Source organism: Myotis daubentonii, chromosome 5 (genome assembly GCF_963259705.1).
Source record: "Myotis daubentonii chromosome 5, mMyoDau2.1, whole genome shotgun sequence".
Classification (NCBI taxonomy): domain Eukaryota; kingdom Metazoa; phylum Chordata; class Mammalia; order Chiroptera; family Vespertilionidae; genus Myotis; species Myotis daubentonii.
The window spans coordinates 55374537-55399153 of record NC_081844.1 but is presented as its reverse complement, the minus strand read 5'-3'; the positions used below and the strand labels follow the sequence as shown (position 1 = coordinate 55399153).

Genomic DNA, 24617 nt, shown 5'->3' with positions numbered 1-24617 from the left:
GTATGTAGGCTAGGCTACCATGATGCAACTGTATTGATTACCATAGGCTACCATAAAGCAATCACTAATATTGCTGCTGCTTCATTATCAATGCATGAATCATTAAATCTGTAAATACAAAATATTCACATTACCTTTTCATTTTTGTATGTAGTATTAGTAACACATATAACATCTACAGTGTTTTGTATCATATAAAACAATATATTTTTTCACATGCCAAATCTTGAAGATGTATATTATTTTTTATATATTGAGTTTATTGGGGTGACACTGCTTAACAAAATTTTGCAGGTTTTAGGTGCACAATTCTACAGCATAAGATAATATATATTGATGTAGGTATTGACTGACATGATTAATCTTATAAACAGACAACAAACTATGGTATCAATAAAGATAGTACAGTATTGTAAATGTATTTTCTCTTCCTATGGTTTTCTTCTGTGTTTGTGTGTGTGTGTGTGTGTGTGTGTGTGTGTGTGTGTGTGTGTTAATCCTCGCCCAAGGATATTTTTTCCATTGATTTTTTAGAGAGAGTGAAAGGGAGGGGGAGAAACAGAAAGAAACATCCTTCAATGTGAGAGAAACACATAAATTGGTTGCCTCTGGCATGCACCCCAACCAGCACTGGGGATCGAGCCTTAAACCCAGGTATGTGCCATACTGGAATCAAACTCTCAACGCTCCCGTCCACAGGCCAGCACTCTAACCATGGAGCCAAACTGGTTAGGGCCTATGGTTTTCTTAATAACATTTTCTTTTATCTACCTTATTTTATTACATGTATTATATAACATATTCTTACAACATACTATATATGTATTGATAGACTGTTTATGTTACCGTTAAGGCTTCCTGTCAACAGTAGGCTGTTAATAGTGAGGTTTTTGGAGAGGCAAAAGTTTTACACAAAGTTTCAACTGCCTGAGAAGTCACCTCCTAACCCCATGTTTCTCAAGGGTCAACTGTAAATATATATCCTCAGACTAAGGGGTTGAACTGCAAACAAATTCTGATTCATTTTGGTAGGTGGGCCTTTTGTGTGTGTGGTAATATATGCACAGCCATTCCAAAACTATTTTAGAATTGAATGTATGACATATATATAGATACTTTTGGAAGCTAGGGTGCTCACTGTAGAGGAGACATACAAATAACAAATGGAGGAATAAGCAAGAATCCTATCGAGATAGACTAGATTTGGAGACATCAATGTGAACTCATAAATTCTAAAAGATGTGTGTGTGTGTGTGTGCACACACGCGCACACACACACATAAACATAAACATATACGAAATTAAATACGAATGTGTGCGTATATAAGTACACAGATATTCATATTTACACATATAGATGCATATGTTTCTTCCTCTGTCAATTGAAGGAACCCAGAAACAAAGTTACTTCGAGAATAATGAGGACACCTAGCACCCAAATCTTGGTCTCTAAGGCTATTCTCCAGAAAGGAACTTAAGTTCCTCAGAAAAGTGGCTCATTCCAGGAGAGGTATAAGATTAGCCTAGAACATTAATCATGTCATAATGCACAGAAGTTCATAAAAAGTTGAGCATCAAAATAATTAGGAACAATAATTAACAACTAGAAAAAATAGGAATCCAAGAACATATATCTAAAATAAATAAATAAACATATATACATATATATAATAATAAAAGCATAATATGCTAATTAGACCAGATAGCTGATTGACCTTCCAGACAAAGCCGCAGCAGCAGGGCCGAGGCAGAGGCTGTTAAGGGCGATCAGGCAGGCAGGCGAGCAAGTAGGGGCAATCAGGCAGGCAGGCAAGTGGTTAGGGGCAATCAGGCCAGCAGGCAGGATAGCTGTTAGGAGCCAGCGGTTCCAGATTGCGAGAGGGATGTTCGAGGGGTCCCAGATTGCGAGAGGGTGCAGGCCGGGCTGAGGGGTACCCCCCACCCCCGCCCTGTGCACAAATTTCATGCACCAGGACTCTAGTAAATAAATAAAGACAGAGGATTCTTACTGTGGTAGAATGTCAAGGACTGACTGGTAAATGTGAAGTGAATGCTAGAACTTAAAAATTATCATTTTGCAACTATCATTACAGAGATTTGTTTAGGTAAAAATCATCCATGGATGCAAAATTTAGGGAGAAATTTTGCTGAGGAACAAGATAATTGCATGGTTTTAAAGCATCTCCTCACAGATTGTTTATGAATTGCAAGGGTAAAAATAATAGTGATAAAATGGAGAAATCAGACACCTTAAGCACATAATGAAAACCAAATGAACACCATGGGACTCCAGATTTGGTGCCCTGAGAAAAATACGTCACTTATGTAGAATTCTTATCAGAAATTCATAACCTGAACCTAATCATGGGCAAATATTTTTTTTAAATGAGCAACACTCTATTAAATAATAAAAATACTGTATTACTAAATTTACCAACTTCATAAAAGACACAGAAAGACTGTGGAAATATTCCATATTAAAAGACACTAAATAGACACAATAGGTAAATTCTATACCTGACCCTAGAGTGGATCCTAATGGAAAGAGAAAAGTACAATAAAAATAAACATGAAATATGGATGGTGTATTAAAAATATTATATCAAAGTTAAATTTGTTGAATAATTAAAGCTGTAAATTGTATTTTGGTTATGTAAGGATATCTCTTGTCTTAAGAAATATACACTATGACATTTAGGAGTATGTTCAACTTTAAAATGTCAGAAAAAAACTGCATACGTGTATAGAGAAGCAAGCAATGATAAAACAAATGGGATAGATTGTTAACAGATGAATCTATTAGTAAAACAATAATATGGAGATGTCTTGCAACTTTTTAAAAATATATTTTTATTGATTTCAGAGAGGAAGGGAAAGGGAGAGATAGAAACATCAATGATGACAGAGAATCACTAATTGGCTGCCTCCTGCATGCAGAGCCCGCAGTGCCCAGGACCCTTCAGTCCACAGGTCGGCGCTCTAGCCATTGAGCCAAACCAGCTAGGGCTGTTCTTGCAACTTTTAAGTTTGCAATTATTAACAAAGTATTTTTAAAAAGTCTAAGTGATAAGAAAGCATTATCTTAGAATTAAATGTTATCTCTTTTTCAGTGGTGAATAAAATAATGATGCATTTTACAACTAATAGCATCTTAGTGTCAGTGAAAAATAGCAAGTGAATAGGTAAAAAACAACTCAGTTTTCTTCATGCAAGTAACAAGCTTTTAGGGAAAAACACAGAAGACCCACCATGTACACTAAATTAAGACTACTTAGAAGTACAGGAGATTGATATTACCAATCTGGTCTTCAAGCAATTGGAACTGTAAGTATTCATTGTTCCTTAAGTCTCATTCTATAATTTGTGTGCTTAATTACAACTGTAAAAGTTTCTTTACCTACTGCAAGGAAACCAATGTACAGCCATTTATAATATTTAATATATTTTAAATGGGCTTTAAATGTTCAAAAAATAAAATCCCCCTTGAAAACTAGGCTTAGAGAGAACTGAAAACTCTTAGATTGGTTAATTAATAAGTTACCATCCAATATTAAATGCTGATAAAGGACAAACTAAAGAAAAGGAGAAAAATGCAAAATTATATTAAATCTGAGATTCAAACACAGTAAGTAGTACAAACACAATTCAACTGTCAGAAAAATGCCCATAAAAATGCTAGGATTACCAGAGACTGCATCTTACAATGTTCTGACAAAAAGAAAAGCCCACAGAATTAAAAACACAGGTTTCTTTAGTAATTTCCATAATCTTTACCACTGCATTTCTACCTCTGGAAGTAGCTAAGGTAACGTCACTAAGATGGGTCAAATAAACGACTACAGAGGATAGATAATGAACAAAGAAGCCACAGAATGTAGGGCAATGCTTATCAGTATAGCCAAGTGAATCAGGAAACTATGAATGTAATGGAAGAAACTTAGGCAATTCACTGAATTGGGAAAACAATTTTAAAACCCCAAATGACAGGTGCATAATGGAAATGGGAGGGGGGGAAAAACTGTGTACTAATTTCCTAGGAATTATCCAGTCTGATGATTTTTCTACTTTCTTTAAAATTTTCCATTCCAACTAGCAGCTACCAAATGTGAATTCAGTGAATATCGTTTTATTAATGCATTCATATTGAACTATCAAATGTAGAAAAAGAACTGAACTAATATTGTCACATACAGTACCTTCAAGTAAGTCACAAATCATTCACCATAAGCTGGTCCAACACTGTCACATGTTTCCTCTAAATTTCTAAGATGTCAAAAATTGAAATCTGCGATAATGTAAAAATATTCCTCTCTACTTTGTATTTTTATTAGTATAAAAATTATTATTGGTAAAAAGAAAATGATACATAGAGACAAGTATAATGGGGGTTGCCCGGGGTTGAGGGTAAGTGGAGAATGTAGTTATTATTTAATGGACACGAAGATTCAATTTTACAAGATGAAAACCGTTCTGGTAATGACAGTTGTAAAACAATATGAGTGTACTTAATACCACTGGTATACTTAAAAATGGTTAAGGTGGTAAGCTTCATGTTATATATACTTTACCAAAATAAAAAATAAAAATGAGGGGGAAAAGAAAATGATAACTGATAACCCAACAACAAGAGGTAAAAGAAATCCTATAGAAATTAGACTAAAGAACCCAAAACCTAACAATCTACAGTTATTCGGCAAACAGATAAATTTTACTACCTAATTCAATAGTTCTCAAGAGCATCAGTATGTTACCAATATAGTATAACAAATATTCAAGCTACTAAGGTAAATTCTTTCAAATGTGGTTAAATTATTTGTTTTTAAGTCTGGTGTTCAAAGAAGGTTTAGGCGCCTTTCAGGGCATTGAGAAGGCTGCAAGGGAAGGAATGGAGGTTAGGTATCTGCTCTGCTGAGGAGGCAGCGGGCTGGCCACAGCTGGCCTCTATTAAACTCAGGCAAGCAGCAGGTTTGGAATCAAGCCAGCAGTGGATACAACAGTGATGGGAAGGAAGCCCTGGCCTAGGGCACCCTTGTCCCCAGATGTATGGCACCAGCTGAAATATGATTTTTCAACTCCCAAATGATTTCTCAGTTTAAAATGAACCAATTCAAATGGAAAGAAGACTATATACCCACAAGGGCTTAAATGATGGATTCTATTACTTCTAAGAAACTATAAATTAGTTTTAAAAATCCACCAATTCACCCAAATTTCTTTTAATCATCAACATTAACAAATAATCTAACAACATCTACTCATATACTTTGAAATATTAATTCCTCTTGTGGAAATTTCAATGCACAAAATGCCAACAGATCCATTTTAAGAGCAAAAAATTACTCAGAAATAATTCATCTGCTCATACATTGAAAACTACAAAACAGTGATGAAAGAAATTAAGGAAGACCTAAGTAAATGGAAAGACATTCTATATTCATGGACTGTAAAACTCAATATTCTCCCAAAGTGATCAACAGATTCAACATCTCCCCATTAAAATTGCACCCTGATTTTTTTTACAAAATTGATGAGATGACCCTGCAATTCACATGAAAATGCAAAGGACCTAGAAAAACAATTTTGAAAAAGAACACAGAGAACATACATCCCTATCTCAAAACTTACTACAAAGCTACAGTAACCAAGACGGTTTGGTAATGGTATAAGAATAGACTTATAAATCAATGGGAAAAATTGACAGTCAAGATAAATCCTTACACTTATGGTCAACCGATTTCAGACAAAGGTGCTCAGGGTAATTCAATGGGAAACAATACCCTCTGCAACAAATACCAATGAGACAACTGGATATCCACATACAGAATGATGAATTTAGACCCTTATCGAAGCATTCTTTCACAGAATACAAAAGTGAACTTAAAATGGATCATAGGCGTAAATGTAAGAGCTAAAACTATAAAACATAAAACATCTTGAACAAAGGGTGTAAATGTTCTAAAATTAGATTGTGGTAATGTCTCCACAACTCTATAAACTTACTAAAAATCCCTGAATTGTATACTTAAAACAAGTTATACTATGTGAACTTTACCTCAATAAAGATGTTTACAAACAAGTCACTTGTAAAAAAAATCACACTGGCTGCTAAATAAATTCCCAGAACTACATAGTATATTATAGAACCAATAACGCTAATACTAGTTATATAGAAACAAAAAATTTATAAGGTTAGAAGTGGGCAAACTTTTTGACTCGAGGGCCACAATGGGTTCTTAAACTGGATTCAGAAGAAGGAGCTGTGGCCGTGTTTCCCGATGTTGCCATGTTAACACTGCTGCTGGTGAAGGAGCGGAGGGGAGAGCAAGAGAACCCTCCGCTCTTTCGGCTCCGCGGGCCGGATAGAACAGCCGAACGGGCCGTAGTTTGCCCACAGCTGAGTTAGCCTATGATGATTGCAACTACCTAAATTTATAAATATTACTAGTGCCCTGGTGCACAGATTCGTGCACACTGAAAGGAAATTAATTAGAAGGTGGCTGGTAGGGCTGGACTGGGCAGGCGAGAAGGGACAGACACACCCTGAGCCAACCTCCTACGGTCCCTCCCTGGCCGGCCACACCTGGGGCAGAGCCGCAGCTTGAAGGGTGTCTGCAGTGAGCAGGTCCCTCTGGCAGGTAGGGTCCCTCAGCCTGGCCTGCGGGAATCGGGCCTAAAATGGCTCTCCAACATCCCCCAATGGGTCCTGAATTGTGGGAGGGCGGTTCTTGGGTGACACACCCCAAAACTGGGCTTCCTCCTGCCTGGTTCTGGGGTGCATAACCCAAGAACCGCTGCTGCCAAGTCACCACACCTCAGCAGCTCCTGCACTGAGCATCTGCCCCCTGGTGGTCATTGCGCATCATAGCTACCAGTTGGACGGTTGCTTAGCCATATATATGTAAATATAAATAAGTATAAATAAAACTAGAGGCCCGGTGCATGAATTCGTGCACCAGTGAGGTCCCTCAGCCTGGCCTGCGGGATCAGACTGAAACCAGCTCTCCGACATCCCCTGAGGGGTCCCGGATTGCGAGAGGGTGCAGGCCAGGCCAAGGGACCCCATCGGTGCATAATCGGGACTGCGGAGGGACATGTGAGGTTGGCCAGACAGGGTGCGTCCAGCCCATCTCACTCAGTCCCAATCGGCCAGACCCCAGCAGCAAGGTAACCTACCAGTTGGAGCATCTTCCCCCTGGTGGTCAGTGCACATCATAGCAAGTGGCTGAGAGGCCTTAGCATATCATTAGCATATTACACTTTGATTGGTTAAACAGCCGACTGGATGACCAGACACTTAGCATATTAGGCTTTTATTATATAGGACAGGATAGCAAATAGTTGTAATAGTATTTAATGTAACACATATTATTTTAAGTGGTTTACAAGTATTTACTCCTTTAATCCTCACTACAATGTGGTTTCCCTATTGTACAAATGGGGAAACTAAGGCACAAAAATGTTAAAAAAAACTTGTTCAAGATCACAGAAGGGTGTTGTGATAGCGAATATTTTCCTCTTTAAATACCTTTAAACCTATTTTATTATTATGCATTTGAAAAGGAGACTAGTGGACATCATGGCTGCTTACCCAGCATCCACTGACCCTCTCATTGTCTTATCCAGATTTTTATTTTTGTATCCATCCCTCGCCATACAGCCCAGGTATGAAAAACTGATCCTATCCTTTGGTATAGCATTTGGCCCAGTTTTGCTTAAGCCAATCAACACATTTCAATGGCCACAGTCATTTGTTCAGAGGTCCAATCAGGACTCTAGTTTGGAATGTTAGAACAAGAGGCTCTCTCCCCTAACTGCCACTGGCAACCATTCTACAACTGTGAGAGGAGCACCAACAGATTGAAGCTGACATCACAGAAAGCAGAACAGAAATGGAAAGAAACTGGTCTTGAATATTATTGTGTTACTCTAAGTCTTGCCCTACCTTTGGAATTCCAGATAAATCAGTCTATAAATCCTTTTTACTATGTTTCAAAGAAGTTCAAGTTTTCTACTACTTATAACATGAAGTACAAATTGATTTGGGGCAAGTATATTTCTAGAAGGGTAACCCTTAAACTCATGGGTAACCCTTAAACTCATGATGGCACACATCAGAATAAAAACAATGAATATCTTTTCATTAAGGTTTGTATAAAAGCTTGAAAAGTGACTTTATGTCCCACATAGTACACAAAACACAGAGCTTACTCTTGTGTTATTAACTAGAGGCCCGGTGCACAAAAATTTGTGCACTCGGGGGGGGGGGGTCCCTCAGCCCGGCCTGTGCCCTCTCGCAGTCTGGGACCCCTTGGGAGATAACGACCTGCTGGCTTAGGCCTGCTCCCGGGTGGCAGAGGGCAGGCCCAATCCCTAGGTGCAGCCCCTGGTCGGGCTCAAAGCAGGGCCGATTGGGGAGTTGGGGCGCCGCCCCCTGTCATGCACAGAGCAGGGCGGATTGGGAGGTTGCGATGCCACCCTCAGTCACGCTCAGGGTAGGGCCCATTGGGGGGTTGGGGCACCGCCCCCTGTCACACTCAAGGCAGAGTCGATGGGGAGGTTGTGGCACCACCCCCTGTCACGCACAGAGCAGGGCCAATCAGGGGGTTGGGGCGCTGCCCCGTCACGCACAGAGCAGGGCTGATCAGGGGGTTGGGGAGCTCCCCCGTCACACACAGAGCAGGGCCCATCGGGGTTGGGGAGCTCCCCCCTGTCACTCACAGAGCAGGGCCCATCAGGGGGTTGAGGAGCTCCCCCCTGTCACTCACAGAGTAGGGCCGATAGGGGAGTTGGCACACCGCCCCCTATCACACACAGAGCAGGGCAGATCAGGGGTTGGGGTGCCGCCACTGTCACACTCAGGGCAGGGCCAATGGGGAGGTTATGGCTCTACCCCATCATACACAGAGCAGGGCCCATGGGGGGGTGGGGGGGTTGGGGCGCCGCCCTCTATCACCTACAGAGCAGGGCCGATCAGGGGGTTGGGGCGCCTTCCCCTGTTACAGACAGAGCAGGGCGGATAGGGAGGTTGTGGCCCCACCCCCTGTCACACATAGAGCCACAGGGCGATCAGGGGGTTTGGGCGCTGCCCCGTCACGCTGATGCTGGTGCTGGGAGGCCTCACGGCTCCGCTGATCCCAGTGCTGGGAGGCATATTACCCTTTTACTATATAGGATAGAGGCCTGGTGCATGGGTGGGGCTGGCTGGTTTGCCCTGAAGGGTGTCCTGGATCAGGGTGGGGGTCCCCACTGGGGTGCCTGGCCAGCCTGGATGAGGGGATGATGGCTGTTTGCAGCTGGTCACACACCCTTCAGGGTGGGGGTCTCCACTGGGGTGCCTGGCCAGTCTGGGTGAGGGGCTGAGGGCTGTTTTCAGGCTGGGACTGAAGCTCCCAACTGCTCCTTTTTTTCTTTTTTTCTTTTTTTATTCTGGGCCAGCTTTAGCTCTGAGGCTCCAGCTCTTAGGCCTCCGCTCCTGAAAGCAGGTATCTGGTTTGTTTCGGTTCTGAGATCCCAGCCGGCTGAAAGCTGGTTTCTGGGGTTTTGTTTAGCGTCTGTATTTGTTACAATGTTTGAAACTGCAGGCTCAGAGGCCGGCAAGGCAGGCGGGGAACGTTGGAGTCCTCCATCACTGAAGCAAGCAAGCCTCATGTTAGTTTCAAGCTGCCTGGCTACTGGCGCCATCTTGGCTGGCAGTTAATTTGCATATTGCCCTGATTAGCCAATGGGAAGGGTAGCGGTCGTACGCCAATTACCATGTTTCTCTTTTATTAGTGTAGATTACTAGAGGCCCAGTTCCCAAAATGCATGCACTCGGGGAGGGGGGGGGTGAATCCCTCAGCCTGGCCTGCACCCTCTCACAGTCCAGGAGCCCTCAGGGGATGTCCAACTGCTGTGGAAGTAGGAGAAGCTCCCACCACCGCCGCTGCGCTCGCCAGCCATGAGCCCAGCTTCTGTCTGAGCAGTGCTCCCCCCGTGGGAGCTCACTGACCACCAGGGGGCAGCTCCTGCATTGAGTGTCTGCCCCCTGGTGGTCAATGCCAGTCATAGCGACCAGTCGTTCCGCCATTTGGTTGATTTGCATATTAGCCCTTTTATTATATAGGACTAGAGGCCCAGTGCACGAATTGTGCACGGTGGGTCCAGCCGGACCAGCCCCAATTTGGGCAGATTGGGGCAGGGCCTGTCACGAGGAGGAGACAGCGGGAGGTTAGCCGGCCATACCACCCCGACAGGGGCCTGATCAGGGCCGGGCCGACTCGGGGAAGAGGCTGTGGGCAATTGGCCAGCAGGCTCTGCCCCTGATTGGGGTGGGGGGGACTGACTGGGGGCAGGGTTGGCCATGGGGTGGCGCTATGGGTGGTGGGCCAACTGGCCCCGCCCCCGAATGGTTTGAGGGGGCAGATCAGGAGTCAGCAGCCAGGGGAAGGGCCATGGGAGGTAGGCCAGACAGCCCCACCCATGATTGGGGTGGGGGGGGGGGCGATCAGGGACGGAGCTGGCTGAGGGGAGGGGCTGCGGGCCAGTCAGGTGGGAGAGGCCAATCAGGGGCGGGGCCAGCCTGGGGTAAGGGCCACAGGAGGTTGGCCAGCCAGCCCCATCCCCCCATTGGGCCGGTCCGCTGGCCACAGTGGGCGTCATAGCAAACATTCTGGTCGTTATGGCATTACAGTTGCAGGTTTTTTTATATATATAGATTGTATTATTTTCCATATGAACAAATGTAAGCCTACTTTTACCCCACCCTGTATTTTAATAATTTTTTAATGTTTTTAAGATCTAGATTTCTAATTCCTGAAAAATCAAAAGGTATCACACCATTGGACCCATGTTACCATAGAACAACAATCAGCTAGAATGGAATAGTAGCTGCCCCTTTAAGTCTACAAGTACACCCTCAGCATAGTCAATACTAGCAGAGGCTTTGTTTGACGTGCTAAACTCCTCTAGGCATTAAGTTGTCGCACCACTAATATTTAGCAGGACTATATCCATGTAGTCCCCTCTTATCCAGGGGGAATATGTTCCAAGACCCCCAATGGATGACTATGCTTTTGCTATACAACTTTTAAAAAAAAAAACCACTTTTGCACTTTGGGGCCATTATTAAATAAAATAAAGGTTACTTAAACATAAGGACTACAATAATGCAGTAATAAATGAGACAGTTACTAATGACTAACGGGTAGAGGGTTGAAGCTTATGAATTGTTTATTTCTGGAATTTTCTCTTTATTCTTTTTGGACCATGAGTCACTGCAGGTAATTAAAACTGCAAAAAGTAAAACTGCAGATAAGGGGATACTACCATAATAAAAAATTATATTCCACCTTTTAAGCTTCAATGCTTCAATTAAATTCTTATACTCTTTAAACAAAAAAAAAAATTCATGAAAATATGCATTTGTCACCAGATCATGAGAAACCTTGTTCTTGAATTAAATAACATTAAATACCGTTAAATACCTGATAGAAGCCTTAACCTCAGCATCAAGTTCCTGAAAACATGCCAATACATTAATTATTCTGGGTCCAAAAGTTTGACAAATAACATTAGCATACAGATGAAGACAAAAAGAAAATGGTTGTGAAGTGCAACCAGAAAAATGTAAAAGTTGACCAGAAGTTTGAAACACTTGAATACACAGGTGTACCATTAATCAAAACTTATCTGTAAAACAGACTTGTAAAAGAAATTACAAGAAGGGTGGTAAATTTCAAAGGACTTTATAGCAGAGTAAGTGCAAGTCAAATTAGCAAAGTTGGGAGGCAGAACTTTGTAGAGAAAGACTTCTCAAGTTATATGGCTCTATCATATGACTCTACCACTAATTTGGACAATTCTGGGGGGTCATAGTTTATTTAATTTTAACAGTACAACTTTATTAGTTAATATGTCAAAAAGAATCAATAGAACATAACCTATTTTTTTATTTTAAATATCTTTTTTTGTTGGTTTTTTTTTTTATTGTCTAAAGTTTTACATATGTCTCCTTTTTCCCCAACTGACCCCTGCCCCCAAGTCATTCCCACCCCAGGCAAGCCCCCACTGCCCCAGTGTCTGTTGTCCACTCGTTATGCTAATATGCATGCATACAAGTCCTTTGGGAACATAACCTATTTTAATAAAAGACCTGAGCCCTGCTGGTTGCTCATGGTTAGAGCATCCTCTTCTCTCTCTGTCCCCTGAAGGGTTGCAGGTTCGATTCCCAGTCAAGGGCACATCCCTGGATTGCGGATTCCCTGCCGACCCCGAGTCGGGCACATGCAGGAGGCAACCAGTCGATGTGTCTCTCTCACATGGATGCTTCTCTCTGTCTCTCTCTTCCCCCCTCCCTCCCTCTCTGAAATGCAAAAAAAAAAAAAAAAAATCCTCAGGTGAGCATTAACAATAAATAAATGCCTGAAAAACAGAAAAATGTTATGATAGCTACTAGAGGCCCAGTGCACGAAATTCATGCGGGGGGGGGGGGGTCCTCTTTCAGCCCAGCCTGCGTTTCTCACAGTCTGGGAGCCCTCGGGGGATGTCCAACTGACGGCTCAGGATTTGGAAGTGGGCCTAAGCTGGCAGTCGGACATCCTTAGCACTGCCGCGGAGGCAGGAAGACTCCTGCCACCGCCACTGCGCTTGCCAGCCGTGAGCCCAGCTTCTGGCTGAGTGGCGCTCCCCGTGTGGGAGTGCACTGACCACCAGGGGGCAGCTCCTGCATTGAGCATCTGCCCCCTGGTGGTCAGTGCACGCCATAGCAATCAGTCGTTCTGCTGTTCAGTCAATTTGCATATTAGCCTTTTATTATATAGGATAATAGTATGAACTCACTAATGAAAAATCCTGTGAAGATAGGTTAAAAGAGGAGCACACAGGAGGAATCAACAATATTGGTAATACATTGGTTAAGTTAGATGGAAGGTTCACAGGGCTTATATTGTTATAGTACTTCCTTACTTAGTCATGTCATATATTCTGTAGTCTGTTTCCGACTTTTACAGTTTTAGAAATTTTAATCCAATGTACTGACTGTAAAAAAAGCTAATGATCAACTGTCTACATCCACAGTCTGAGTGAAAAAAACGAATGACTAAATGTTCGCTTTTAAGGTGTTTTTAAAGCAGTTTTTTTAAATCTATTTGAATGTTAAATAAGAAACTGAATGTACTGATGGAGGTTTCACCATTATATTTAGTAAGACCAATGATTTTTGTGCCCTTACATTGGGGAAAGCTATACCTAAATTATAAACACTTGCATAGGGAATCAAACAATTCTATATCAACTCAAGAGACAGATATATTCCTGGAAAGGTTTCCATTCCCAGAATCATCAAATCAGAGGCAATGTATTTAACCTTTCAGTATCTCAGGATCCTTATCTATAAAATGAGACACAGGCATAACTAGGAGATACTGTGGATTCAGACCACCGCATAAAACCAGTATCACAATAATGCAGGTTGTAATCTTTTTACTGGTGGAGGGTCTTGCCTTCAATTTGTTTAAAAAAAAAAACAAAAACAAACACAACACCCGTGAAGCACAATAAAGCAAAGCACAATAACAGGAGTATGAAGAATTTAAAAAACATGTAAAGCACCTGGCCCACTGCCTGGTAAGTAGTAATAACTTTCTAAAAATCACATTATTACTGGAAGCATCTGTCCTCATTTTGGCTCAAGAAACCTTTTTTAAAAATTCAAAAAAAGCCGAAACCGGTTTGGCTCAGTGGATAGAGCGTCGGCCTGCGGACTGAAAGGTCCCAGGTTCGATTCCGGTCAAGGGCATGTACCTGGGTTGCGGGCATATCCCCAGTGGGAGATGTGCAGGAGGCAGCTGATCGATGTTTCTCTCTCATCGATGTTTCTAACTCTCTATCTCTCTCCCTTCCTCTCTGTAAAAAATCAATAAAATATATTTAAAAAAAAATTCAAAAAAAATAAAACTCATATATTAGCCCAGCCGGCATGGCTCAGTGAGCCTTGACCTATGAACCAGGAGGTCACGATTGGATTCCTGGTCAGGGCATATGCCCCGGTTGCAGGCTCAATCCCCAGTGTGGGGCATGCAGGAGGCAGCCAATCAAGGATTGTCTCTCATCACTGATGTTTCTATCTCCCACTCCCTCTCCCTTCCTCTCTGAAAATCAATAAAAATGTTTTTAATTTATTGTTAATTAAAACAATCATTTATTATAACAATGCAATTCCCATCCTTGAACAGAATGAAGGCTAAGGCTGACAATTAAGAAATATTTAGGTGCACCTGTATTAACAACATTGCGATGAACTAGATTACCAAATTCCCAACATTTCAGCTCTCCAAATTTTCTGAAAACTGGCCCACACCCTAGATATCCATGAAGGAGCATGAAAAAGTATCATAAGAGAGAATGGAAAGAAAGGAACTAATCCAGTCCTCCAAGCAACTTTCTCTGCTTTATATGAGAAGAGAATGATGGTGCTGAGTGGGTGTAATTGAACAGATTTTCCCTCTCCTTCTACAGGAGCATCTATTATCCTGCAAAGATACAACTGTGAGGGACTTAACCAACCACCTTAAAATCTTACCAGGCCTACAGTTCTAGGCAGCATATAATCAACTATTACCACATTTTTAAATTTTCCTTAATGATAAAATGAAAGTGATTCAAAGAACAGAGCAGTTCAAAGCTTCTTTCTGCCAGGGGAATGTTGTCTTTCACACACAAACAACTAATTACCGTCTAACACTATCACAGATGTGTGTTTATCATCCAAGGTACATGAGGTTTAGATAAAGGGAGAAAAAAAACAAACCTAAAAAGAAAACTTTTCAATTTAAGAGTTCCTATTTTGAAGTAAAGGAATATATCCATCTACCATTTATCTCCTTGAGATTCACAAACTTTTAGTTTATTTTTAAATGTTATTTTTATTGAAAGAAAGGAAGAGAGAGAGGGAGAGGGAGAGAGAAAACATTGATTTGTTGATCCACTCATTTATACATTCATTGGTTGCTTCTTATATGTGCCCTGATCTGAAATCCAACCCAAAACCTTGGCGTATGAGGACAGCGCTCTAACCTACTGAGCTACCCGACCAGGGCAAGGCTCACACACTTTTAAAGTCCCCCCCCCCCCAACACACACACACACACACAAACATACGCAATATCCATCAAAACACTGGTAATTGTTGAAGCTGCATGATAGATAACAGCGTTCTTTATACTATTTATACCGTTCCATTTTAGTGTGTATTTGAAATTTTCCATAATATATAAAAACATGGGTCTATAGGTGTTTATACATAAGCTCCAAATACAACAAACTGGTAGAGAAATGCCCTATTGTTCAAAGTTTTCATATTCCAAAAGTGAATTTCATCTAGCTATTTTCTCATTCTAGAAGTTGTACTGCAGGTGACCAGACTATTGGCAAAGGTGCAGTGAAGGAAATAATTAACTGCCCTGAAATAAAAGGAGCCTAACCTTGAAAACACAGAAGCAACAGGAAAGGTGCTAAATAATTATTACAACTACTGCACATTCATATTTGTTCCCATCTGATATGTTCTAACACAGGTGATTATGTGGAAGAGGAGGAAGTATTTTAAGGCTAAATTTACTTTTTATTCTTTAAAAAGTTGATGGGCAACAGAAATTGGAATAAAGAAATCGGAAAAGTCCTCATTAAAAATAACCATTTCTGGAGCATCTGAGATCAGCATATATCATCAGTTTGGCTCAAATAAACACATAAAAACTAAAAAATTTAAAAATAAAGTAAGAAAGAACCATTTCTAAGAACAGAAAACGAAAGTAGTGCATGTCCTTCTTTATAAAATAACATTCATAGTTCATAATGGTATAACCAGCAACTTCCAGTGACCAAATATGCTTAATTGCTAGACATGAATTTCAAAAAAAAACAAAAAACACAAAGATTATCCTATTTCTGCTAAAATTCTCTTTTCACATAACCATTCAGCCTAGCCGGTGTGTCTCAAAGCTTCGACCTGTGAACCAGGAGGTCACTGTTGGATTCACTGTCAGGGCATATGCCTGGGTTGCCTGCTAGGTCCCCAGTAGGGGGCGTACAGAAGGCAAGCCGATCAATGACTCTCTTATCACTGATATCTCTCTCCCACTCCCTTCCTCTCTGAAATCAATAATCGATTTTAAAAAATAAAAGTAAACTGCCATTCAATTTTCACAATATAACCTGACATTCATTCCAAAATTTAGTATTTGTTAGTTATGCCTAAAAATAGGACTGGTCAAAATTGAAAATAAATGCTAACTTTGCGGCAAATGTGTCTTTCATCAACCCTATGAACAAAATTTTGTGTTCAAAACTTACAGCAAACTATAACTTCGGCAGACTCAAAAGGCAGCCCTATCACTTACAAGACTTCTCGAGTCCAAAAAGAGGTCACAAGAACTTATTTGAAATGTCCAAGAGAAATGCAAACGTACTTATATATCTCTCTCCCCCCCCCCAAAAAAAAAATGTATAGAATAAAACTCCTCTGCAAAGCCCCCAAAACATTTCCATTAGCAACATTTACTTTCTTAGCACAAAAGTGCGCGGGAGCATCTTCATTTCGCATCACCTCTCTTACATCGAAAGGGACAAGACACTGCCCCATTGAGGTCAGCAGACTTTTGTGCCGCTACCCATGGAAAAAGCCATCCTCGGCCCCAGTGAAGCACATGGCTCTCCCTTTTGAAATCCTGGTTCCTCCACCCGATGAAAAGTGTCTAAGCTTTTAAAACAGGGTCTCCACTTACCAGGTTAAAGACCGTCTCGACGAGATCCCTATTGGACACTTCTCCAACTTCAACCAGCCCGGTCAACACGGCAAATTTCATGCGGATGCCCCTGATGGGGAGCCCCGGGGCCAGGGACAGGGCGCTCTCCTCTCCGGCAGAGGTTCCTTCTCCTCTCCCTCCGCCGCCCCCGTCATCACCTGTTGGTGGCGGGGAAGGGACCTTGGCGTCTTCACTGGCCATGGCCGGTTCCCGAGAGGCTCGAGTCACTTACAGGACGGCGATCGCTGCCCTGGTGTAAGGAGCACACGCCACGCAAAAACCGAGAGGGGGGCGCTCCCCTAAGTTGCGGAGAACCCCCAAAAGCAGTGGAAGTGGAAAGTCCTTGGCGTCGCCCTCCTCCTCTTGGAGAATAGTTGTCCAATCTCTCGCCCCGAGGCTGACAACAACGCCAAACCCTATTGGAAGATGAGATAAGCGTTAAATAGGCTAGGTTTTGTTTTAGGGTGTTTTAGGGGGGAGAAGGGGGATCCTTATTGCGCGTCCCGTAAGTTAGGAAAGGGGCCCCACCAGCAGCCGCCCGCTGCTCCCGGACTCGAGGAGCGAGCGGGCTGCGCAGGGGAGGCGGGCGCGGGCGGCTCCCGCACAGGTTCCGCCTCCCCCACTCGCAGGTTCCCGGCGCCGGGCAACCTCTCCTCACAGGTGCACCGAAAGGGAAACTGTCGCTGGGCGAGCGGGCGAGGGGGCGGGGGGGCAGCGGAGGGAAGGACAGGGCCCCCGAGCTCCCACCGAGGCGGAAAGTTACTCCTCACCCAGATCCTCCGGACCCGTCCTCGCCCCCGCCGGGGCGCCGCGAGACGAGGTGGCGGCGGAGATCCGGGCAGGAAAAGGCGGGGGAAGGGGGCGGTGATTCCTCTCCACGCTCAGCCCAGGGGGAGGAGTGGAGCACCTCTCGGGCACCTGAGGTCCATGGAGGAGAGGAGGGCAGGTGTGTGGCGGCCAGAAGGGAGGGGAGGCCTGGCGGAGACCGCGAGGAGGGAGACGCGGGCGGAGGGGGGAGGGGGAGAGAGGTCAGTGCACCTGGTCGCAGCCTCCAAGTTTCCCTCTAGTCCGCTTCCCGGGAGTCCGCGGCTGCACAGAACTCCGTGGCTTCCTGGTCCGCCCCACCCCTACGGTCAGCCTTTGCAAAACGAGCCGCCGCTGGCGCTCCGGCCGCGGGGACCCAGGCTGCTGGCGCCGGTGAGGATGCTACTAGCACAGCCAGCCCCGCCTCGGCTCGCGCGGCCGTCCCCGTGCGCGCTGGCGCCGCTCCCCGCCGCCATGACAGCGCCGAGGCTGCCGGGCGCGGCGTGCGCGTGCGCGGGCGGAGGCGGGTGGGGACGCGCCGGCGGCCGAGGGGGTCCGGGGAGGGCGGGGGCGCTGGGCGCGGACTTGCTCGCGGGGCCGCGTCAGACACACGCCCAAGTGGGCGCGCTGCTCACGCAGCACCAGGTGTGCCCCGGGCCGGGCGCGGAAGCCCTTTCCCTCCAGGAGCCGGCTCTTCCCGCGCCTCCCTCCCAGCCCCTGACCTGGGGAGGTGCCGAGCCCGAGGTCCTGACGCTCCTGCTGCTGTGGCCGGAGGTGCTCCGGGCGCCCGGGGAGCCCGCCCACGTTGCCCAGGTGCCGGGCTGGGCTTGGAGAAGGACACCTGGGGGACCGCGGCGGCCCCGGGAGGTGGCGACGCTGGAGCCAGCGAGGCTGCGGTCCTCGCCTTAGGGGAGCGGAGCCCCCGCCGCTGACTGCGTTCAGCTGTTGCCCGCCCGCCGCTTTCTTGGAAGGAGGTTCCCACTGGGATGCCCCGGCAGCTGCCACCATTTGGGAGGGGGTGGGCGGGGGGTCGTGCCCACGAGGAGTGGGGAAGATGCCTTGCTGTGCAGCTGCCGCCGCGCCAGACCTCTCCCACATTCTAAGGCAGCGAGGATTCCCGAGGCAGCTGCTTCAGGCATCGTGCAGGTGGGGTGAACTTTGCCTGCACGTCTCTCAAGGGGTTTGTTGTTGTTTTTTCCCTCTAGTGATTTTCCAGTCTGAAAGTTAGGTGCTCCTCCTCCTCGGATTACTTCAAAAGACAAATTATATTAGGATGGAAACCAGCCCAGGTCATCATCACCTGTGCCCTTCCCCTGCACTCCCACAATTCACGGCAAAGCATTCTTCCTCGTGTATCAGTGAAAACCAAACAAGAAAGTGGTTTTTCACCCTTATGATTCTTTAAAGTCATAAGGCCTTTAAAAAATAATAATAATGTTTACAATACTGGCAATTCCCTAATATGAAAGAGAAGCAAAAAGTGAGGGTCAATCAAAAGAAAGTACTGTGGAGGAGTCAGAAGGAAAAAAAAAAATAGTGTATGTTGATATGAGAGAGGTAAGTTTCCTAGAGAGGGATAGTTGAGATGGGCTTGAAAAGCAAAGTGAATTTTAACTATCACATGGAAATTTGGGAGGAGGGAGGCAAGTAAGAAAAGATAAGCCCAAGAATGTTGAGACAAGTGTTACCTTTTTAAAAATACTAAAATGAGTTCAGCTGCACCAAATCTCATGTGATTGCAAATGTGTGTTGAAGATTTGTCTTCCATAAGTGGGTTAAATACTCCGAAGATGAGGTAAACATTTTCCTCGTGATCTGAATTAGCGACTCGTGCATCGCCAGGGTAAGAGGCAACATCAGTGGCTTGCCATTCTTAAATTGCTGAAAAAACTATTTTAAACACCCCAGGTTTATAGTTCCGGTAGTGAAATGACTAAGTCTGGACTAGGGAGTGTGGTGTGACCTTTAACACTTCTTTCTGTAGGGTGGGAGGGAGAGAGGCACTAAACAATGGAAGGCTTCTAATAGCATTTTGCTTTCTCAGATTTGAGCAAATAGTCTAACCTTGAGTATCGTCCTATATAATAAAAGCCTAATGTGCAAATCGACTGAACCTCGGAATGACCAGTCGCTATGACCAGGCAAGGCAGGTGCCAGCGGGCCCTCCCCTCCCCCTGATCACCCCACTGATTGCCCCCCAGAGGGAGGTGACCTGTGGCAAGCCAACCAGGGGCAGCTTTTGCATTGAACATCTGGCCCCCGAGAGGGAGGCAACTGGTGGCAGTGGCAGGACCATGGGGGGGTGGAGCCATGGGGGGACAGGGCCAGGCTGGCCAAAGTGGGTGCCAGTGGGGGGCCCCCCATCACCCTGCCAGTTGCCCCACAGATCGGCCCTGATCACCAGCCAGGCCTAGGACCCTACTCGTGCATGAATTTCGTGCACTGGGCCTCTAGTGTTAATATGTTGGGTTTATCAGGACTGTAAAGTATTTGTTAAATAAATAAATGTTCTCCATTAAGAAGGGACAGATGATAGTGAGAATGCCCTAAATACAGTGCGGTCACAGTTATTCAATCTAAATGATCTAGGGCTAAGGTTTGTGTCTGTCCTGGATTTGCCAACTCACTATTAACACTTCTGGTGAAACAAAAGGTTGACTGAAGGCAATCACACATATTGTCAACCATGAAGTGTAAAGAATAGAACCGCCCTAACCGGTTTGGCTCAGTGGATAGAGCGTCGGCCTGCGGACTCAAGGGTCCCAGGTTCAATTCCAGTCAAGGGCATGTACCTTTGGTTGCGGGCATAACCCCAGTAGTGGGTGTGCAGGAGGCAGCTGATTGATGTTTCTCTCTCATCGATGTTTCTAACTCTATCCCTCTCCCTTCCTCTCTGTAAAAAATCAATAAAATATATTTTAAAATTAAAAAAAAAGAATAGAACCGTGAAAGTGCTTCAAGGTGTAATGGTCTATCAACTGTTAAGCTCCTCCCTGGCACAATACTCTGAACATTGTAGGTACTCGATACATATGATTTGGATTGAGTTAAAACTCTAACTTGCTTTAATTTTTCTGGGTGAAAGCCCTAGCTTGAGTCTATACAACTACTATCCGTTAAGAAAGAAGGAAGATCTTTGTCTATATGGTGATCTTAAAATGAAAAGCAGTTTTACCATTTGTTAAAATTTTGACTAGATTTCTAGGAAAAAAGCCTTCATATGAACTATCAGCAGATGTGTTTATCAGACTGCCTTCCCTGTATCCCTCTATCACACACTCAGCTACTACACAAACAGGAAAAGAAAGAAGAAAAGCCAGTGAGTGTGGCTCAATGGTTGAGTTTCAGCCCGTGAACCAGGAGGTCGAGGTTCCATTCCCAGTACGTGCTGGGGGTTTGGGCTGGGTCCTTGGGGAGGGGATGTGTAGGGGAACAGCCAGTGGATGATCCTGTCTCATCCACCTTTCTATCTATCCCTCTCCCTTCCTCTCTCTGGAATCAATAAAAATATATTTTAAAAGAGAGGAAGGAAAAATAAGCCTCCTGTAAATCCAGGCTTAAGTTTTCTATCACTATCTAATTTGTATCTCTCTCTGACATCACCATCTTGACAAAATTAAGGACTAAAGGGCTTTCATAATTTTACTTGTCTTCAGCATACACTGAAACCATAACAGAAAAACAAAACAGTGGATTCAGAGCAGGAAGACTTGTGCATAACTCAGAGGAACTCAAGCAAAGAGAATGTGATTTTATGGAGAAATCAAGATTATGAATCTAAAAACCCTTACCTATAATACAAAGAAAAGAAATTTTTAAAACAAAAGTAGGTGGGATTTTCTACTAAAAAGAACAAGCAACCCTCTGAATTGTAACTTCTTAACATTTTCCTAGGATATGGATTACATGATTTGCTATGCACCTAGATGTATATCCATGAATGGGGAGTTTTGTTCAAATTGTTATTTAGCACAGCTTATGATATCACAGGCTGGAAACTCATAATCCTGGCTTGCGGCACTCTCCTTGTGAGAAAGTCAAACATTGCTTTTACTAGTCATTAAATTTTACTAATGATAAATAAAATTTTAAATGTTAGTTACCTTTATCAATAACTTTTATTGGCCCTGGCTGCTTTGGCTCAGTGGATAGAGCATTGGCCGGCAGACTGAAGAGTCCCCGGTTTGATTCTGGTCAAGGGCACACACCTGGGTTGCAGGCTCAATCCCCAGAAGGGGGCATGCAGGAGGCAGCCAATCAATGATATTCTCTCCTCATTGATGTTTCTATCTCCCTCTCCCTTCCTCTCTGAAATCAATAAAAATATCAACACTAATAAAACAGAAAAATGGTAATTGGCGTACGAGCTACCCTTTTCATTGGCTAATCAGGCTATATGCAAATTAACTGCCAACTAAGATTGGCAGTTAACTGCCAACAAGATGGCGGTTAATTTGCATATGTAGGCACAATGCAGGGAGGTGAAAGGGAAAGCAGGAAGAAGCCCCCTGCCACTGACAGTGATCGGAAACCCAGGGGGGAGCTAAGAGCTGGGGGGCAGGGCAAAGGCGGCCCTGGGGCCGCCTTTGCCCTGCCCCCCAGCCATGATCGGAGAATCAGGTGCCTTTGCCGCCCTGGCCAGTGATAGCAGGAAGTAGGGGTGGAGCCAGCAATGGGAGCTGGGCACGGTCGAAGCTGGCAGTCCCAGGAGCTAGGGGTCCCTTGCCTGGGCCTAAAGCGGAGCCCACAATCGCAGGGCCGCTGCAGCTGCGGGTCCCCGCTGCCCGGGCCGGACGCCTCAGCCAGAGGCGTTAGGCTTGGGCAGGGGCGGAGCCTGCAACCGCGGGGAGCTGGGGGTCCCCTGCCCGGGCCTGACACCTCTGCCGGAGGCCTCAGGCCTGGTCAAGGGGCCGATCCGGTGATTGGTGATCGGAGGGTGATGAGGGTCAACTCCTCTGGCCGAGGCATCAGGCCTGGGCGGGGGGCTGAGCCAGGGATTGGGGGGATATGATGGTCCCCTTGCCCAGGCCTGAAGCCTGGGCCAGAGGCATCAGGCCTGGGTGGGGGGTGGAGCAAGCGATCAGAGGGAGATGGGGGTCCCCTGCCCAGGCATGATTCCTGGGCCAGAGGCCTCAGGCCTGGGCGGGGGCCAGAGCCAGTGATCGGGGGGAGATGGGGGTCCCCTGTCCAAGCCTGACACCTCTGGCGGAGGCATCAGGCCTGGGCAAGGGGCCGATCCTGCGATTGGAGGGTGATGGGGGTCAACGCCTGAGGGCTCCCAGTATGTCAGAGGGGGCAGGCTGGGCTGAGGGACACTCCCTCCCTCCCCCCCCCCCACACCCAGTGCACGAATTTCGTGCACCGGGCCCCTAGTTAAAAAATAATAAAATAACTTTTATTGGGCATTAGACTGGGAATTTTTAAAATTTAAGAGGAAAAGACATTGTCTACTCTTGTAGTTGGAAGCTCAAAAGTTTAAGATAAAATTTCATATGGTTGTTCAAAATCTAGAAGTTCAAAATGATCTTTACCCATTTTTTACATGTTAGGCACTTAAATTCTTTTTTTTTCTTTTGATATGTCACAATAGGGGTAGAGACTCTGAAAAGGGCAACATCTCTTCACTTTCAGCAAGTATGCTAGCCAAAGCATACTTTTAATACATAAAAATATTAATGAATTATTTCAGTTGACATGAACATAGACTAAGTTTGTTGATTTGTCTTTTCTGTTTTCCCATCTCTATTTTGTTGTTAAGTAGTATGTAAATAGGTAGTTCACTTGCAGTGTTCTCTTATGATGGTAAAAGAGTAATTGTCATGAGACTTAAATGTATCACCACCCTATCCCAAATTGCAATCTATATTATAAAAGCCTACGCAATTGGATGACTGGCTGGTAGCTATGACATGTACTGACCACCAGGGGGTAAACACTCAACACAGGAGCTGCCCCCTGGTGGTCAGTGTGCTCCCACAGTGGGAGTGCCGCTCAGCTGACAGACGGGTGCCAGACACTGGGCTCACAGCTGTCAAGCTCAGCTGCGGTGGCACGAGCCTCTCCCACGGACACTCCCGCTGCAAGCCTGAGCAATGGCGGGGTCCTGGGGGGCAGGCACAGCGGGACCCAGATAAGCGCAAGTGGCATGGCACCCAGCCCGGGCTCGGGCTCCTCCCTGGCTGCCTGCCACTTCACACACTACTTCATGCTGTGTGGGATCAATGCCGACAGCGGGCTGGAGCCCTAGGAGCTGGCGGGTAAGGCTGGGCTGTGGTGCACGGAGGCCCACTGATCCCAGCAGGCCAGGCCAAGGGACCTCACCAGTGCACAAATCTTTGCACTAGGCCTCTAGTCTATATAATAAGTGCATACCAACTACCAACATTATCAGCTAAATTCTGAATTACTTGTCCAGGTGATGTCTCTTGAAAGTTCAGTGTGTCCCCTAAAACTGGTAGATTATCATTTCAGTCATCGACAGGGTATTTCACATAAGAAATGAGACACTGGGAGACTGACTTCAAGCAGACAGGAAAATACATTACTTTTTTGAGCCCTCACCTTATGGGGTTTGAACTCTGAAGTGCTTGCTATTACTCCAAGTAGAGAGAGAAAGATGACTACTGTGATGCAGAGGGTGGGGGACAGGGTGGAAGAATTGGGGAGACATCATCTAAGGGTACAAACTTGAAACTAGCAGATAAGTAAGTCCTGGAGCTTTCGTGCACAGCATAGTGATTATAATCAACAATACTGAATTACAAACTTTAAAATTTCCACCACAAAATAATCCTATATAATAAAGAGGTGATATGCAAATTGACCGTCATGCCCTCGCACAGATGGCCGCCCCCATGTGGGCACAAGATGGCCGCCAGGGGAGGGCAGTTGGGGGCCATCGGGATGGCAGGGGAGTAGGTAGGTGTCAATCAGGACGGCAGGGGAGTGGTTAGGGGGTGATTGGGCTGGAAGACAGGCGAGCAGTTGGGAGCCAGCAGCCTCGGATTGTGAGAGGATATGTCCGACTGCCGG

At 45.0% G+C, this 24617-nt stretch overlaps 1 protein-coding gene and 1 long non-coding RNA gene across 10 annotated transcripts in view; one reads left to right on the top strand and one right to left on the bottom strand.

Moving 5' to 3' along the window:
- Positions 1-18534, bottom strand: part of LRBA (LPS responsive beige-like anchor protein) — a 593124-nt gene extending 574590 nt beyond the window's left edge. For 4 of the 9 annotated variants that reach the window (XM_059697846.1, XM_059697847.1, XM_059697849.1 and 1 more), the window contains exons 1-2: positions 17552-17783; positions 16761-17197 (exon numbers count right to left, since the gene is read on the bottom strand). In XM_059697846.1, the coding sequence (XP_059553829.1) occupies positions 16761-16982 (222 nt within the window). In that variant the 5' untranslated portion in view covers positions 16983-17197; positions 17552-17783. Of the gene's footprint in view, positions 1-16760; positions 17198-17551; positions 17785-17819; positions 18085-18307 lie in introns of those variants that run through there. The other 5 variants (XM_059697850.1, XM_059697851.1, XM_059697843.1 and 2 more) reach the window with 4 other exon arrangements.
- Positions 1-24617, top strand: part of LOC132235471 (uncharacterized) — a 189437-nt gene that overhangs the window by 105562 nt on the left and 59258 nt on the right. The gene's annotated exons all lie outside the window — the stretch shown is intronic.